Source organism: Tiliqua scincoides, chromosome 1 (assembly GCF_035046505.1).
Source record: "Tiliqua scincoides isolate rTilSci1 chromosome 1, rTilSci1.hap2, whole genome shotgun sequence".
Lineage (NCBI taxonomy): Eukaryota > Metazoa > Chordata > Lepidosauria > Squamata > Scincidae > Tiliqua > Tiliqua scincoides.
The window spans coordinates 209,647,504-209,665,142 of record NC_089821.1 but is presented as its reverse complement, the minus strand read 5'-3'; the positions used below and the strand labels follow the sequence as shown (position 1 = coordinate 209,665,142).

Here is a 17,639-nt window from a genome sequence, read left to right as displayed (position 1 = left end):
CTGCCTGCTGGTGCTCTTCTGCTTCTTTTCAGGTTGTGAGCCCTTTGGGGACAGGCAGCCACTAATTGCAGGTATGCACACTTAGCAAGGGGATATGTTCTCCAATCCCTGTTATGTGATCAGGTCATTAAGTGAATACTCAGCCCAATCTAGTGCCTTTGCCGTGTAAACAGACACTTACTGCCAGGCACTAGCTGGCTGCACAGGCTACTGGGAAGAAATTGCCTCTTCTTTGCATTAAGAGCCTCTCTGTTGTGTAAACAGACACTCTGCTGCAGGCTATGGGAGACAAGATTGCCTCATTAAGAGCATCTTTATTGTGCTTTGACAACTGTCATATATGTGAACCATCATTAAGCAAACGGTTGTTAAGCAGCGCATGCCTGTATTTGATTTTCTCAGTAAACTGCTTTGTGAACTTGTTGAAAACTGGTATACAAATACTATTATTGTTATTGTTATTATTATTATTATTACTATTAAATCCCTATCTTCAAATACAACTGAAATTTTGGGTTGTTTTTTTCTTTGTTTATTATTGGCCTTTTGCTTAAGATCAAGTGAAACATTCTCTATTAAAAGTTAATCTGGTATTTATACACCACCTTTCTCAAAGACTCAAGGCAGTTTACATAGGTAACTGAACCTTAAAACCCCATTTTCCAAAATAGGATTTTTAGAATTAGTATTCCATTCAGAAATACAGAACCTCATTTTCTCCAGATGTTTCTCTTCATAGTGCAATTGTCACCTTGATTGCAGAATCTAGCATTTTCCAGGCTCTCGGAGGCAGCTGCACCAAACTGGTTTCTCAAAGATGTTATCTGTATTTTTGCAGCTGGCACCTCCACACACCACTTCTCCACAGAGATATGCCAACAGCCTTTTAATCTCTCTGTCTCCCATCCAGCGGTGGATCCTGTTCAGCTTTTTCAGGCAAGGCAACAGCTCAACCTACACCCCCTGCCCCAATATTTTATTAGGGCTAGGTTTCCTCTTTGCAAGTTGTTGTTGTTGTTGTTGTTGTTATTAACAACAGTATTTATATACCGCTTTTCAACTAAAAGTGCACAAAGCGGTTTACAAAGAAAAATCAAATAACTAAATGGCTCCCTGTCCCAAAAGGGCTCACAAGCTAAAAAGATGCAAAAGAATACCAGCAGACAGCCACTAGAACAGACAGTGCTGGGGTAAGGTGGACCAGTTACTCTCCCCTTGCTAAAAAAAGGAGCACCCACTTGAAAAAGTGCCTCTTACCCAATTAGCAGGGGTTATATATTTTAAATTGTGTGCCCCCTCCCGCACTCATTTCCCACACTCATTAATATATAAAAGTTATATATTTTAAATTGTGTGCCTCCTCCCACACTCATTTTTCTTCAGAAGTGCAGAGCTGAGGATCTATCCAGCCAATCACTATCAGTACTAGGTTGCCATGGCTTGGAGCAAGCTCTTGACCTGGGCCCCTTGGCATCCCACCCACTTCCTGATGCGGCACATTGGACAGTATCACTGCTACCAGTTAAGGGGTATCCTGGCAGGTGGATCCTCTGATTGGCACAGGTCTTTGGCCAGTGCCCAACCTGACTGACCTGTGACATCACTCCTGTCAAGCTGGTCATTTTTACAGAGACAGATGTGCACAGACTGAGGCTGCTTGAGTAAGCACTTAAGCATACTCTTCTTCCACTAACAGAAAAAGCTGTAAGGTGAGCAGAAAAATTGGGTGGGAAAACTCCTGGAAACCTTTGAAGGGAAGAAAAAGGAGCTTGTTTTGGGTGTGTGAGGGGTGTGTGCTCACCCCTGTCTCCAGGTCATTTATGAACAGGTTGAAAACGGCTTCTACAAAGCACTGAAAACTGATTATGTGGCATTGATTACTAGAGCCTGTGAAAAAGTATGTGCTGATTCTCCTTTTTAAAGTTCAGAGTAACTTGCTTAATGTAAAGCAATTAGATATTCTTTGTTTATGCTTAAATGCTTTTGTATCAGATGTTTCATTAATGTAAATTTATCTTCCTTCCATCTGCATTTTCAAAAGTTTTGCAAACCTTGTTATTTATAGACCAGGTATTTCATTTTTAATATACCATTAAATATATATTTTTAAATACACCGTTGTTAATAATGAATATTATGTTTCTTACTTGCACTGATTCTCAAAGTTCCCCCTAAAGCTCAGCAAAAAGGCTGATATAATGAGCAACAAATGAACAACATTTCCCTGCCCCCATGCCACATCATTGGCTGGAAGAGGAGAGAGAAACACATATAGCCCCATATATATATATATGTAATATATCATTACATCATGATAGTGGGAAGTGATCTTATGTGTAACAGAGGAGATGGAGCATCTTGAACACAAGGATGCCATTTTTTGGTAGCAGCTCCGTATTGCATGTTAGGTGCAAGTATCTTATGACTACAGAACTTACAACTGCCCCCTGCTTAACTCAGCTGAGAGGGATCTGTTAGTGGTGGCTTTTTTATATTTAGTGAATGGAGATCCACTGTCTATTCATTGCAGCATAGTGTCGTAGTTATATGTCAGTGGGGCAGCCTTTGAACAGTACATGTGATTGTCCTGTCTAGTTTTGTCTGACTTGCAGAATGTGTATTATAAAGCAGGAAATTACTTTTTATTTGCTATTTGCTCCTCAGAATCTGAAAAAAAAATCAGATTGTTTCATGTTTATTTGGTTAGAGTGGGAAAGGATTTGTACAAATGTATAATTTACTGTGTAATTGTGACTCTCTGTGGAAATGATTGTACTTAGAACAGTCTGCACAGATGTAGTAATGGGGCTTGTGGTTGACCGGTAAACAAATAGCCACTTCATTGCCATCACAAATTCTTGCCCCGTATTTCACCCTGAGTTCATCTTGTGCTGAGCTGCAGCCTCTAGCTCTTTGGTAATTCTTCCCTGTAAAAATGTGCTTAGCCTTTTTCCTCCAATGAAAAGTAGGGAGGGAACCTGTAGTGCAAGCATATTGACTAAATTAAGTTTTAAAATAGAAATAGTCCCCCACAGTTAAAGGGATGCAATTAGAAATATTCTGTTATTAGTTATAGAAAGGTAGCAGCCAAAAGGATTCAAAATTAATAGCGTTGATTTTCACTAAGTTAACTGAATTATGTTTTTCAGCAAATAAGCATTGTTTCTATGTGTGAGATCTGGTTTAAATTGCTCCAAGTGGAGAATTCAGTAATCCCCGATGAAGAAGCTACTTTCACACATTTGCATCCAACAGCATTCCTGTACACCGCTGCCATTTTCCAGTGGTGATTCACATGAGTATAGTGGCCAATTTTTCAGGTGCTGTGCTGGCATTAATTGTCACTGAAAAATGGTAGCTGTATCAAGGGAGTTCACCAAATCCGGAGTTACTTTCTCCATGTAACTGCATCCACAGGGATAATGGTATTGTTCTTTATGGAGAGATTTGTATATGTTTCAAAATTAGCTATGTGCACAGGGTGGCTATCCTAAAATAATCCTGTGATGGTGGGGGAAGTAGACACCTCTCCCTTTTCCCCCCAACTTGAAGCTTTTGATCAGCTTTGCCAGCCTGTCATAAGCCATCATTGATCACTGGCCATATGATCAGACTCCACCAGATGTTTATGTGGCTTTCTTGTCTGGACAAAGAATAATGGCCAGGCCTTCCACTAGGATTGGCACTTATCAGGGTATTGGGCATACAAGTTCATCTGACAGATCAGAGGTCACTTTAGCAGGCTTGGATGGTTTTGAATCAGAAAGTGTTGTGCACTCATCCAAAAGTGATTTTAGTAAGAAACTGAAGATTCCTGTGCTTTTTGCTGCATCTTTTTTAGGGTGAATGCTGAACATAGCTGGGGTGTGTCTGACACTATGCAACCTTCTTTTTTTGTGGGGAGGTGAAGAACCATAAGGGATCTTCCTCGAAGTTGTAGCTAGCTATATACATTACATGTTATTTTGCCTTTCTTGACGTTGATAATGTTTGCATTGTAACTCAAAGACACCTCCTTCCCATCCCTGTGTTTTATTTTGAATAAATACCTTTGTTTATTATTTACCAATCCCCTGTCTGGCTGCTTGCAGCCAGGACAGAGCTTTGCTCTGGATGGACCACTGGTCCAGTACAATACCCAGAGATGTTAAGCTGTGGAATGGAATTGAGCAGTCTTCCAGGGACCTCGACTTGGCCCTGTTACCACAAATAATTCCAAGCTTTCAGCAGCATACTGGAACACTTGGGAAGAGAAAATTAAGGTTCTGCTAGGAGAACAGGGGCATTTATTAAACAGTTAAATTTCCTTTTTTCATCACATCTCCATGTAATGGTCATCAATTACTTGTTCTATTTATCTGCTATTTATCTATTTATTGACAAATGTCCAACACAATGTGAATGGGTTTGCTATCTGCAAGTGGCTATCGTGCACAGACCTTTTAAGTGCCTCGATGCTTGTGCAAAGAGTCCCAAGAAGGATTGTGCATCTGAAACATGTAAGGGTGTTTTTGGAAGAGTAGTGCAAGATGCCTTCATTATAACCCCCCTGAGCTTGTGTTCTCCCTGGTAGTTCAGCCTTCAGAAGCCTTCAGGTAGCCTTCAACTAAACTTCAGATAATGCTGATAGAGGAAAAACATCAAAGAATGCTGTAACTGAGGCTTTCTCATGGAGGTTTGGAACATGTTCACAGAACTTCTATATGACCCTTGTGGAACACATTTACCTCAGCATGTTGGATTTATTCCATTTTGGGGAGAAAGGAGACAATTAGTGTTTTCTGTGTCCACTTGTGTTTGTTTTTCTGTTGGACTTCCTGTTGTTGTTCTGGCCCTCATTTTGTCTCACTCAGCAGTAACAACATGGCTCTCTCTCTCTCTCTTTGTCTCTCTCTCTCTCTCTCTCTCTCTCAAACAGAGCCTTCAAGCATAACTACTTGGTACTAAATGTCCTTGACTACCAGTGAATTAAGTAAAAGAGACACAAGAGAGACACAAGAAACTCACTCTCTTCCCATTGCCAAGCTTGAATTACTTGCTAAAACTGGGAAATTAGTTGGATGCTGGGAAATCCTTTTCTTCTGCAGCCAACTCTTACCAGCTAGGGAAGGAGGCAGCTATCCATCTGGTAGGGTAGGCTGAGATTTAACACCTAATCTGCAAGTGTGCATAACTTTTGGCTATTGGTCTGATATAATGGAGGGTCACTATAAAGTATTTCAAAAGGCAAACAGGGTCAGAAGATGAGGACTTTCCAAATAAATGAGCTTTGTTGAAAAACAAGACCAGAAATGGAGGGGAGAGTAATGGATTTTTGTTGAAAGGCTGTTCCCATAAAGGGGTCAATCTGTGGAGGATGCTCTCAGCCAAGCCACTGGAAAGTGGAAGGAGCAGAGCTGGCACATCATCAGGTAAGGGGGAAGCAACATTTGGCCTACTGTCTTAGGCCTCAGGAGATATTGGGCTGGCCCTGAATTCTATGCATGTGATCAGGGGGCAATGTCCCAAAATAAAGTAAAAACAGAGCCTAATTAATTTAAGACATCTCTGACTCAAGCATCCACTTAGAACTGCAGCACCCTCCTGGCACTTGAGGAAAAGGATCTTTCTAGGAATAAAGTTCCTAGCCAGCCAGCATCATGGCTTGGTTGGGCTGGCATCTGCCAAGCTCAACTCATATCGTGTTCACCCTGGCTTCCACCTACTTGGCACTGGAACTGGATTCTCAGGCTCTTCCTCTCCCCAACTGGGCAGTTCCCTTTGGGGAGCCTAGCCCCCTAAGACATGAAAGCCTGGTTTTAAGTTAACTCACATGCAAATGTGTTCCTCCCATCAGATGAGCAAAACTGGACCAATGCCCAGATGTGAGCTAGTTTCAGCCAAGCCTATACCAAGCAGTCAAGGGACTCCATTTTACATTTGAAAGAGTAAAGCTATGTGTAATACATGACTATAGCTTTGATCAGAATGGAGAACCTGACAAGTCATTTCCTTGTTGACCTCAATATACACAGAAAGCTGTGATTTGGTGAAAAATAAGAACTTTTCATGGGAGAGGGGTGTTTGCTCATGACAGGTGCCAAGACACAGCAATCTCTGGATGCAAAGGTGGGGAGAAAGGCAGGAAGGGACTTGAAAAGCAAATGGGTAGGCTCAGTTGGCATCATTAGGGTTCGTGTCATCCGGTGCAGGATGCCAGCGCATCACACACACACACACACCCGTGCAGTGGGCAGGGCAACACCCCAGGTGGTGGGCATGGTGATGTAACATTACTCCGCCCCCCACTGGTTTTTTGGCTGTACTTTTTGATACAACAAAGATAGAACACATTCTGCATGAAATTACGCATTGATTGATATATAACATGTTGATATTATTCCTCCAAACTGTGATTTTAGTGATTTTGTTCACTAGTGGTGTCACCCCCCCCCCCAAGGGTGTCAACTTACTAATACCTTATTGCAGCAGTTCTCAAACTTTTAGCACTGGGACCCACTTTTTAGAATGACAATCTGTCCAAGACCCACCAGAAGTGATGTCATGGTGGAAGTGACATCATCAGGCAAATTAAAATAAACAAGTATAAATAATTAAAGTAAAACAAATAATTAAATAAGCAGAAGCCAGTCTGGTCCACCAAGTAAATTTCCTCTGTAGCCTGCCTGCAATAACACCCCCCCCCCCCCAAAAAAAAAATCCAGTAAGGTTTTCAGCCCTACCCAGTGCCCAGTTCAATTTAAGAACTTCTGTTTAAATCAGATCATTGTCAGGATCAACCTGGCTTTGCAAAAAGTCTCAAAAAGGTTCACCTTATCAGCTGAAGCCTCTGTTTTGATCCTTTTTAGTTGGGGGGGGGAGGCTTAAAATTTCAGCTGATCAAAAGAATCTATTGGAAAATACAATTATTATAAATGAAATAACAGAAGTGATCAAAAGGCAAAAACTCCAAAAAATGCCAGGCCCTGATGGATTACCAGCCAAATATTATAAGAAATTTGAAGAAGTATTGTTGTTGCCATTCAAAAAAGTGATTGATGATATATGGGAGACTGGAGAAATACCAGTCTCGTAAAATACAATATCTAGTAGTTAAGCTCAGACTTTCCACACATCTTTTGTTGTATCGCTCTTTTATTTGTCTTTAATTATTTATCCCCTAAAGTTGTTTTTGAATAAGAGCTCTTTGAAGAGTAAAACAAAGCTTCAAGCTTGCATCTATAGTCTTCTCATCTGCTAAATAGTGTGAGTGAATAGGATAGGATCACACACACCCTTGCACTGGTGCAATGTAACTTATCCTGCCATTGTGCTCGTGCAACTAAATGAAAACTTGTGCTGGTCCAAGGCATTTACATTCTACAGCTATTGAAAGATCCAACATCTCCACCCTTTACCCCTTGACTAGGCAAGTTGGAAGATATGATCACAACTAGCTCATCGGCCAATCACAACACAGATTACAGATAGATGGGTGGGTAAACACAGCTCCCACTTCAAGATGTGTGGCTGGGTGCCATATGACTCTACTCCAACACATCTGGAACTTGCAGTATGCACGAAGGAAAGAAGAGAACAATGATGAAAGGGCACATAGGGAAATATTTGCATAAACTCCCAAGGACAATAGAGTCACTGGGAAAACACTGTTGTTGTTTGCAGTATAATAACACAGACCTCAAGCTTCCCACAGGTATCCTGCTGTGTGACTTTAGGCAGAAAATCTGACTACCAAGTGTTTCAACAGCAGTTACAATGCACTGCAAAAATGAAGATTCAGAGACGGCCCAGCACTTATGGAGTAAGAAAAGTCAACTCACACTCAAACACGTTAAGAAGAAATAATACTAAGAACAAAGCAGCAGATTTAGGTGACGGGTTCTGGACCCCACCTCCCAAAGAATACAAGTAAGATTTCTACCCCACTTGGGCAGAACTTATAACCACCATTGTTATAACTATCTCCCCCAATACATTTATTTCTTCAATAGATGAATCTTCAAATTAACAATTCACAGAGCAGATCAGCAGATACTCAACAGGAAAAGATGGAGAGGAAACGTGTACAATAAGGAAAGGATTTGTGAGGGTAAATGTCTCCCCATGCTATTTAATATCTACATGAAACCGCTGGGAGTGGTCATCCGGGGGTTTGGAGTGGGGTGTCATCAATATGCTGATGACACCCAGCTCTATCTCTCCTTTCCTCCAGACTCCAGGGTGGCGGTTGAGGGCCTGGAGCGCTGTCTGGAAGCAGTGAGAATCTGGATGGGGGCTATTAAGCTGAAATTAAATCCAGATAAGACAGAGGCTCTCCTGGTTCAGAAATCCTTGATGCAGGTGCTGGACTATCGGCTTGCGCTGAATGGGGTTGCACTCCCCCTGAAGGAGCAGGTCCGTAGCTTGGGGATCCACCTGGACTCGCAGCTGCTCCTGGATTCCCAGGTGGCGGCTGTGGCTAGGGGGGCCTTCGCTCAGCTTTGGCTGGTGCGCCAGCTGCAGCCGTACTTGGATCATGCAGACCTGGCCACGGTGATCCACGCCATGGTGACATCGAGGTTAGATTATTGTAACATGCTTTATGTTGGGCTGCCCCTGAAGATGGTTCGGAAACGGCAATTAGTGCAGAATGCGGCGGCCCGTGTGGTTACTGGAGGCAGGCGGTTTGACTCTGTCAGCCCACTTCTCCAGGGGCTACATTGGCTGCCCATTTGTTTCCGGGCCCAATTCAAGGTGCTGCTTTTGACCTTTAAAGCCCTATACTGCTCTGGGCCAGGGTATCTTAGAGATCGCCTACTTCCGTTCAATCCGGCTCGTCCTCTTAGGTAATCAGAGAAGGCCTTTTTACAAGTGCCACCGCCTAAGGAGGTACGTGGGGCGGTGGCAAGAAATAGGGCCTTCTCAGTAGTGGCACCAACGTTATGGAATTCCCTTCCCCTTGACTTGAGAATGGCTCCCTCTCTTGAGACTTTTCAACGAGGCCTGAAGACCCTTCTATTTAAACAAGCCTTCTGAGTTCATGGCCTTTTTAACATCTTTTCTACATCTTTTAGTATGTTTTTATAGGCCTGATTCCTTTATGACCTGCTGCTTTATGCTCTTTTTACCTGACTTTTTATCTGATTACTGTTTTTTATTATGTCTGTCAATGTGTTAATATGTTTTTATCTGTTTGTTAAATTATGTTTTAATCTGCTTTTAACCTTTTGTAAGCCACCTTGGGTCCCTTTGGGGAGATGGGTGGGGTATAAATAAAGTTGTTGTTGTTGTTGTTGTTATTCCCCATAAGTACACAGATGTGGCCGACCTTCTTTGGCAGCAAAGCAGGACTGCACTGCCTTATTTCTTTTACAGACCATACTTTTCATATGTTCATAATGGGATGGACTCTTGCCATAGAAAGCAAGGAAGTGTCTGCACTGAGTTCCTCCTAACTCTGTGAAATGCCAGACCAACTACACCTGCACTGTGGCCACCCTATCTATTGATGCAGATAGTCATTTGCCATATATGATCTTATTGCTATACTGTTCAAGAGAAGCAGTCAGTCCTGGAAAAACAATAGCTACTGAGTAGCAAAATGCCAGAAAGATCTAGAAAAGGGTAGAAGTATGTGTGTGGAGAGAGGACAGGGTGTGACAGCAGGTAGTATGAACTGCTGTACTTGTATTAGCAGCATCTCCTCAAAGTATCAAGAACGAGTTTTTTTAAAGTTTTTTTTGCCTTGTTACCACAAAAGGTCACACAAACAGGTTTATTGAAGACTACAAAGGATAGTGCTGTGACTGCTCTAGGCAAATGGTTATAAATAGCCTCACTTTTGTTCAAGTTCCACTGCCTCCTGAAACCTACACCCACTGCAACTTTTAATTCAAAATTGAAATCTTGATATTATGCCTGAATGTATGCCCCAAACATTATGGAACATCTAGCCTCCAAAAACTGGAGGACAAAATTTGACTAACCCAATAGACCAGCTATAGCTGAACTTGGAAGTTGAACCTTTCAAGTAAATTAAATATTTATCACAACAGAATTTGAGTACCAGTATCTTCTGTGTATCTTCTACCACACAAATTGTGATTTTTCCTTGCCCTTTCATTTTTTCTCTTCTGCCTCTGGATCTCACTATCACAAAACAGTTATTTCACTATTGTGAGTTCCCATCCATATCCGTTGTGAATTGTATGGAAAATACTGACTGTGAGTAAGTATTAAAACTAAGAGAGTTCTAATCTTCCTGGAGTGGAATTTCAGCTCATCTTCAAGCTTTTGTTTGGCATTGCTAAACATTGTGCTACAGTGTCAGGGGTGAGACTTGATGGCTGTTCAAATACAGCACCCACATCTGTGTAAACAAACCCAGCCTTCAATGATGTCATTTGCTGTAGAGCCTCCATATACCACTGACAGTGGCAGAAATGTGGACAGTATTTACATGGAATATCATATAACATTTAGCAGAATATAATCTGTAACATCCTATGGAATTTTTTTTAATTAATGACAGCTTCCAAAATAATCTGACTCTTTCTTTCTCATTCCCTTTCCTCTTTAAATTCAAAGTTAATTTTGCAAGTTAGTTATTTTTTATTAATTTTTCTCTTGCATTTATATAATGCCTTACTGGCAATATAGCAAAGATAATTTACAAATTTACAACCAAATCCTAACTAACTCCCTAACTAACTCGCTACAGCAGCAACAACGCGGCAATTGCTAAATCCCACAAGGGTGTTTTGGCCTCTGGTGGCCTCCTTGGGTTGGCAACTTTGGTCCTTAGCCCTGGGGTAAGTTCATGCTGGGATACCAAGACTACTTGGAGTTGGGTAAGTTTCATAGTTTGCATAGACCTGTAAAGATGGATTGAGCCTGGGAAAGGGGTTTGAATACAGCAGATACAGCTGCCGCCAAACCTGACCCCTTTGCCATGCCATGCCACCCACCCTGATCCCTTCATGCGCCCTGTGTACACTTATTAGGAAAGATACAGGACTGGGGTGAAGAGGGGCGGTTACCCTCTCCTAAATATAAGGCAAGCACTTGAAAAAGTGTCTCTTTGCTCAGTTAGCAAGGATATATGTGTACAGTTTGCATTTTTTTTTTTGTTTCTCTAGACCAGTGGTTCTCATACATTTAGCACTGGGACCCACCGGAAGTGATGTCATGACCGGAAGTGACAACATCAAGCAGAATATTTTTTTTTTAACTATCCTAGGCTGTAATCCTACCCACATTTACCCAGGACTAAGTCCCATTTACTATCATTGTTAAAATAATATACATAGTAGCTTGTTAAAAGTACAGGTAACATTTCCTCAAATGCAGTCACATAAGAACATAAGAACAGCCCCACTGGATCAGGCCATAGGCCCATCTAGTCCAGCTTCCTGTATCTCACAGCGGCCCACCAAATGCCCCAGGGAGCACACCAGATAACAAGAGACCTCATCCTGGTACCCTCCCCTACATCTGGCATTCTGACATAGCCCATTTCTAAAACCAGGAGGTCGCACATGCACATCATGGCTTGTAACCCGTAATGGCTTTTTCCTCCAGAAACTTGTCCAATCCCCTTTTAAAGGCATCCAGGCCAGATGCCATCACCACATCCTGTGGCAAGGAGTTCCACATACTATGAGAGCATCAAGTCTAATACATTAAAAATATTGATCTAAATGGGGGCCTACCTGAAATGGGCTCATGACCCACCTAGTTGGTCCAGACCCATAGTCTGAGAAGCACTGCTCAGTTAGGAATTCTGCATGATCGGGATTCCCTGTTGCATAGACAGCCTACACATGAACAGTAATATGATTGCACTGAACATGTGACTTCGGAGGGGCAGGATGGATGAGCACAATCCCATGGGGAGGGCTCAGCAAGCTCACTCTCCTTCCACTCCATGCATTCTCTATGTAAGTGAATAAGATTCATAACAGGAATAGGTAAGCAGTACAACTACACCCAGAGGTACTGAGAGTTTTATGGGGGAGGGGGTTACAAAGATTGTTTTGAGCTTCTGTCCTTATCCCTTCAAATTTCAAATGTAAATTTGGCTGTGCCCTCCTTTTTTGGTTTCCTTTGGTTTTCAGGCCTCCTTTTTGCCCCCTGGGCCCAGGTATGAAGTAACACCTGTAATCCCTTCTCAGAGACCTTGACTACACCCACACTTCCCCACCATTATAATGTGATTTGGAAAGAAGGGAGCCAGGGAAAAACTGCCACTTTGTAAGCCTCTGCAGAAAGATTTTTAATTACAAGATGCAGTACTGTTGTTTTTTAAAATATTTGATTCATATGACGTTTAATAATACCTGTTGATTTCCTGGGCATGGTTTTATAAAAAGAGTCAGAGATTTCAGACCCATTCAGATGGTATATCTGCCAGCCTGTCCAAATCAGGTTTTGCTTCCCTCCGCAAAATGGGAAGCAGAGCGCGATCGCCCCACTCTCACTTTCCCCGACCCCCGAGGAGCCCTACAGGCGCTTGCACCCAGCTCCCCACAGCCAGGGACAGCTGCTGCAGGGACTGGAGGGTGCACCCCAGTCCCTGCAGCCCCATCAGAAGGGAAAGTGGAGCGATTGCACTCCGCTTCCGGTTTAGTAGAGGTGAGACGTGATCGCCCCACTCTCACTTTCCCTGACCGGAGGAGCCCTGCAGGCACTCGCGCCTGGCTCCCCGCAGCCAGGGACGGCTGCTGCAGGGACTGGAGGGTGCACCCCAGTCAAAAGTGGAAGTGGGGCAACTGTGCACCGCTTCCAGTTTAGTGGAGCGGGGCGCAGTCGCTCCGCTGTCACCTTCCCTGACCTGGGGAGCCCTGCTGAAGGTCACACAGGGCTCCCCGCACCCCCGGGGGGCTGTAGGGGGCTTGGGCAAGTGCACCAAGCTCCTGCAGCCCCCCTGAGAAGTGCGATCCTGGGGATTGCGCCGCTGCCTCCTCCCTGCCTCCTGGCTGCCCCCACCCCTTAAGGGGAAAGGGACCAGGACCCTCAGGCTGGGGCGTCGTGACGCCCCAGTTTGAATACCACTGATCTACTGTATTCATCTTCTAATGCTGAAGCTGGGATTAATACCCCAACCCACAAATCCTGACACACAGCAGCAGACAGCATGCACATGACTAAGGGCCCAATCCTATCCAACTTTCCAGCTCCAGTGTAGCCACAATGCAGCCCTGTGGTAAGAGAACACATGTTCCTATACCTTAAGAAGGTCCTAGTGACTGCCTCTCCACCACAAGATGCACCGAACACCCCACTGGCACAACTACACCAGCACTGGAAAATTGGATAGGATTGGGCCCTGAGAAAAGATTTCTGCATGTTCACTTGTAAAACAGACTTTTACTGCTGGTTTGGGAGAGGGAAAATAAGTTAAGAAAGGGGGGACAATTTCAAAAGGTTTAAGAAACCATTCTAAACTGCATTAGCAGAGCTGAGGGATTAAAGCGTTCCCACACACAGCAAAACTGACTTCTGTTGAGAGTTTTACTTGGAACAAAAACAGAGAACTGCTACCATTGCTACACACAGGCAGAAAACAAAGAAAAGAGAGGTCTAGTAAAAGTAGGAGAGTGCAACCCTCCAGCCTTTATACAAGAAACAAACACTCCTTACTGGTGGAGGCTAACATTTGCACACTTATGGACCATATATGGTACACTTGGCTGCTCAGCAGACATGTGTCAGTATTCCAAGAGCTGAATGTTCCAATTGTTTCAGTGGACAGAATAGCTACCAGAGCTGAACTACTAAATCATGTTATTGCATATTAGTTTTTAGAAACCTGTAATTTTAGTGGTTTGATTTTGAAATTGCTAAATATTAACATTTTAAAGATTTCTTTGTATTTCGATTTTGAAACCATTTGCCTTCTCAGTATTGTTACTGTAGGAGAAGAGACTATACCTTGGGGCTCAGTGTGCTGTTTTTAGAAAATATGTATGGATATTTGATTTTATATATGAAGGGAAAAATATGGACAATAATTATTAAGACTAATGAATATAATTCCTTAAACAGGCAAAGATAGTTTCTGCTGAAGAAGGGGACTGACATTTTGGCTCAGACAGACATTTGACATTGGCCTAAAAAGAGGGCTGTTCGGAGGTCAGAAGAATGTTTATTTGAATAGACTTTGGATTTCAACCAAAGATGATGGCTAACACTTGTGAGACTTCCTGCCAGATATGTTTGCATATGTCCTGTACAACTTCTGCCCTTCAAGTACTATGTGGGTTGGAACAAGGAGAGATCATTTTCTTCTCTCCCACCTCAAAACTAAACCCAGGTGGCCTGAGATAATTCAGGGTGGCCCTGCTTAATAAAGTGTGCCCATCTTTCAAAGCAAGATGGACAAGTGCAAAGAAGAGGGCATTCTAAGAAGCTGCCTTTGCCAATCCCATGCCTTATTGTGCTTCAGGAGTTTTAGAAACAATTAACATCACCAAAGAATACCGGCCTTTCTTGTCCACAAGGATTTTCCAACATGTGAACCAAGCTCCTAACATATGAACAGTCCATACTATTGCAGCTATGGTGAGGCAATTTCCTCTGGGCACAACCTATGGGTGCAAAATGTGGATAGTTAAAACCAACAGCTATGCAATGTGGATAGTTATTAAAATATTCTCAAATACTGAAATAATCTGTTCTGCTAACTGGGAAAAGATGTACCTTTCAAATGGCACCTGCTAATATTTAGAGGGGGAGAGCAACTGTCTGCCTCAGCATGGTGTTCCAGTGACTGTTGCTGGTGCCCCTTTTCCATCTTCTTAAATTATGAGCCTTTTAGGAACAGGAAACCACTTATTTATTTTGTAGCTATGTAAACCACTTTATGAACCACTTTTGTTGGAATAAAACATATGAACATTCTTAATAATGATGATGATATAATGCTTTATTCTCAATATGGAACAATTAGGCATGTTTTCTATATGTTCAATGAAAAACCCAGCATCGGTACAAACTGTGGGGCAGCAAGTGCTTGAGCATGACAGCTTGTCACTGGCTTTTTGCCTACAGAGGAGGAAAGCAATTCTGCCATTAAATACTGCCAGGGAAGGAGGGAGAACTTTGAATTTAGGCAGCAGTGCCCTAAAAGGTCCACAGTCATTTCACCTTCTGCTTTCCCAAGGTCGCTTCAGAGAGACTCTTATACTCTTACTTCATTGTTCTGTTGCACATAGTTGCTGACATTACTTGAGGGGAAGAAAGAATGAAGAACCTGCACTGGTCATGGAATTCAATCCTATGCATGTCTATGCATTATAGTCACTGGGGCTTACTCCCAGGTAAATGTGGATAGAATTGCAGCCTTAAAGCCCAGTCCTATGCACGTCTACTCAGAATAGGTCCCATTCTAGTCAATGGGGCTTACTCCTGGTAAGTGTGGATAGGACTGCAGCCTGAGAGCCTGATCCTATACATGTCTACTAGGAAGTGTGTCCCATTCTAGTCAATGGGGCTTAATCTCTGGTAAGTGTGGCTAGGACTGCAGCATGAGAGCCTGATCCTATACATGTCTACTAGGAAGTGAGTCCCATTCTAGTCAATGGGGCTTACTCCCAGGTAAGTGTGGCTAGGAGTGCAGCCTGATCCTATACACGTTTACTAGGAAGTGAGTCCCATTCTAGTCAATGAGGCTTACTCCCAGGTAAGTGTGGCTAGGACTGCAGCCTGAGAGCCTGATCCTATACATGTCTACTAAGAAGTGAGTCCCATTCTAGTCAATGGGGCTTACTCGCAGGTAAGTGTGGATAGGATTGCAGCCTGATCCTATACACGTTTACTAGGAAGTGAGTCGCATTCTAGTCAATGGGGCTTACTCGCAGGTAAGTGTGGCTAGGACTGCAGCCCTACTCGCCGACACCAAGCGGCAGGAGGAGTTCGGGCGAAGCAGAGAGAGCGGCGTTCTCTACCTTTGGCTGGCGAGGAGGAGCCCGGGCGGGCTGGGAGAGTTTGGAGAGCCACAGGTAGGCGGCGGCCTTCCTTTCCTCCTGCAGGTTCCAGCTGCCCCGAGTTTTGCGGTCCCTCCTCCCCCTCCCCTTCGCTTCCCGGGCTGGGCTGGGCTGGGCGCGCAAGAGAGCGACTGGGAACTGACTCCGGGTGGCGACGCGGCGGGCGCTTGGCTCTGCGGGGCGAGCCCCTCCTTCCTCCGCCTCGGGGAGAGACGCGGCTCCCTTTCCTGTTGCTCGGCGAGGGTCCTGCCGCTGCCCTCGCCCAGCCCAGCCCGCGGGAAGGCGCTGCGCCCTCGCCTGCGCGCCATGTACCTGTGGCGCCTCCTCTCCGGCGCCCCGGCCAGCGGGGCTGGGGGCGGCTGCAGCTCCCGCACGTGAGGTCCGGCCTCTCCTCTCCTCTCCTCTCCTCTCGGGCTTCCCGGACTTCGCTCCCCCTTCTCGGGAGCACACAAAGCGCAGCCCGCGAGATGCCTTTCCCCCTGCGCACGGTGGCGCCCCTCAGGCTGCGCGGCGGGGAAGAGGGCGCGCGCCCCGCGCCCGGGGACAAAGGAGGCGCCGCGCCGGGGGTCCTCTTCGACTCCCTGCAGGAGGTCTGCGCCCACTCGCTCGTCTCCCTGCTGGGGCAGCTCTCCGACCTCTCGCACTGCGCCAGCGACGTCTTCGGCGGCATCCAGAGCCAGGCAGACCGCTTGGGACGCCGCAGCGCGCAGCTCCAGCGCCGCCTGGACTCCCTCCGGGCTCTCGCCGCCCGCCTGGACCACCGCAAAGTCCAGATCCGTGAGTCTCCCTCGTCCTTCCTTAAGCCCCCTTGGCCACCCCGGGTGTGAGTGAAGGACTGTGGGGCGCCCGCTCGTGGGAATGCTGCAAGGGAGGCGCGCGGGCAGAGCTAGTCCCACAGGGAGGGAGACCCCCACGCCCCCCTCTCCAGACAGAAGTGTGGCCACCTCTTCCCTCCCCACCTGAGGGCCGTGCTGGGCCATAGTCTTCCTCCTGCCAGCTTGCCCTCTCTGAGGGGGTTGTTGTAGGGGAGAGGCAGGTGGCTCCTGCAAGGTGTGCAGGCTCCACGGGTTTGGTCACATTGCTGAGCTGCTGCTCTGCCTCTCCCAGTGAGGATCCTGTGCAGCAAAGGTGTTTTTCCTATGCCAGGGCGTCAGCCAAAGTGTTCTGAAAGCAGGAGGTGCCTTCCTTAGGTTTGGTGTGGAATTGGGGCATCTTCTCTGTGTTCGCACACTTTTTTTGTGTAGAAGGCACATGTGCGTGCAATGCGTGTATGTGCTCAATAGACAGGATGGTCTCCTTGTGAACTGCGTGCTTGAGGTGCCTTCAGGGTGGGAGAAGTGTCATATTCTCAATAGGAGACCTTTCATTAAATAAGGGCACTCTAGACACCATGTTTCCACATCCCTGTGCTTATGTATCATGTTAAAGAACAGTAGAGACAAAGGTGGAATGAAATACAACTGATCCAAATTGTTTTGTGTAAGTCTATATGAGGAATTATTTCATCCTTTTCCCAAATGCTAGTGGAAATGTATTGATTGATCGGCAGTCCAGTCCTAACTAACAGCCCAATCCTATCCAACTTTCCAGCACAGATTCAGCCATACCAATGGAGCATGTGCTGCCTCCTGTGGTGGGGAAGCAGTCACAGTGGCCTCCTCAAAATAAGGGAAC

The 17,639-nt window shown here is 44.9% G+C and overlaps 1 protein-coding gene across 2 annotated transcripts in view; it reads left to right on the top strand.

The window, feature by feature from the left end:
- Positions 1-16,388: 16,388 nt before the first annotated feature.
- The window catches only part of NHSL1 (NHS like 1), a 191,603-nt gene continuing 190,352 nt past the window's right edge, over positions 16,389-17,639 (top strand). For both annotated transcript variants that reach the window (XM_066615022.1, XM_066615008.1), the window contains exon 1: positions 16,389-16,742. In XM_066615022.1, the coding sequence (XP_066471119.1) occupies positions 16,433-16,742 (310 nt within the window). In that variant the 5' untranslated portion in view covers positions 16,389-16,432. The remainder of the gene's footprint in view (positions 16,743-17,639) is intronic.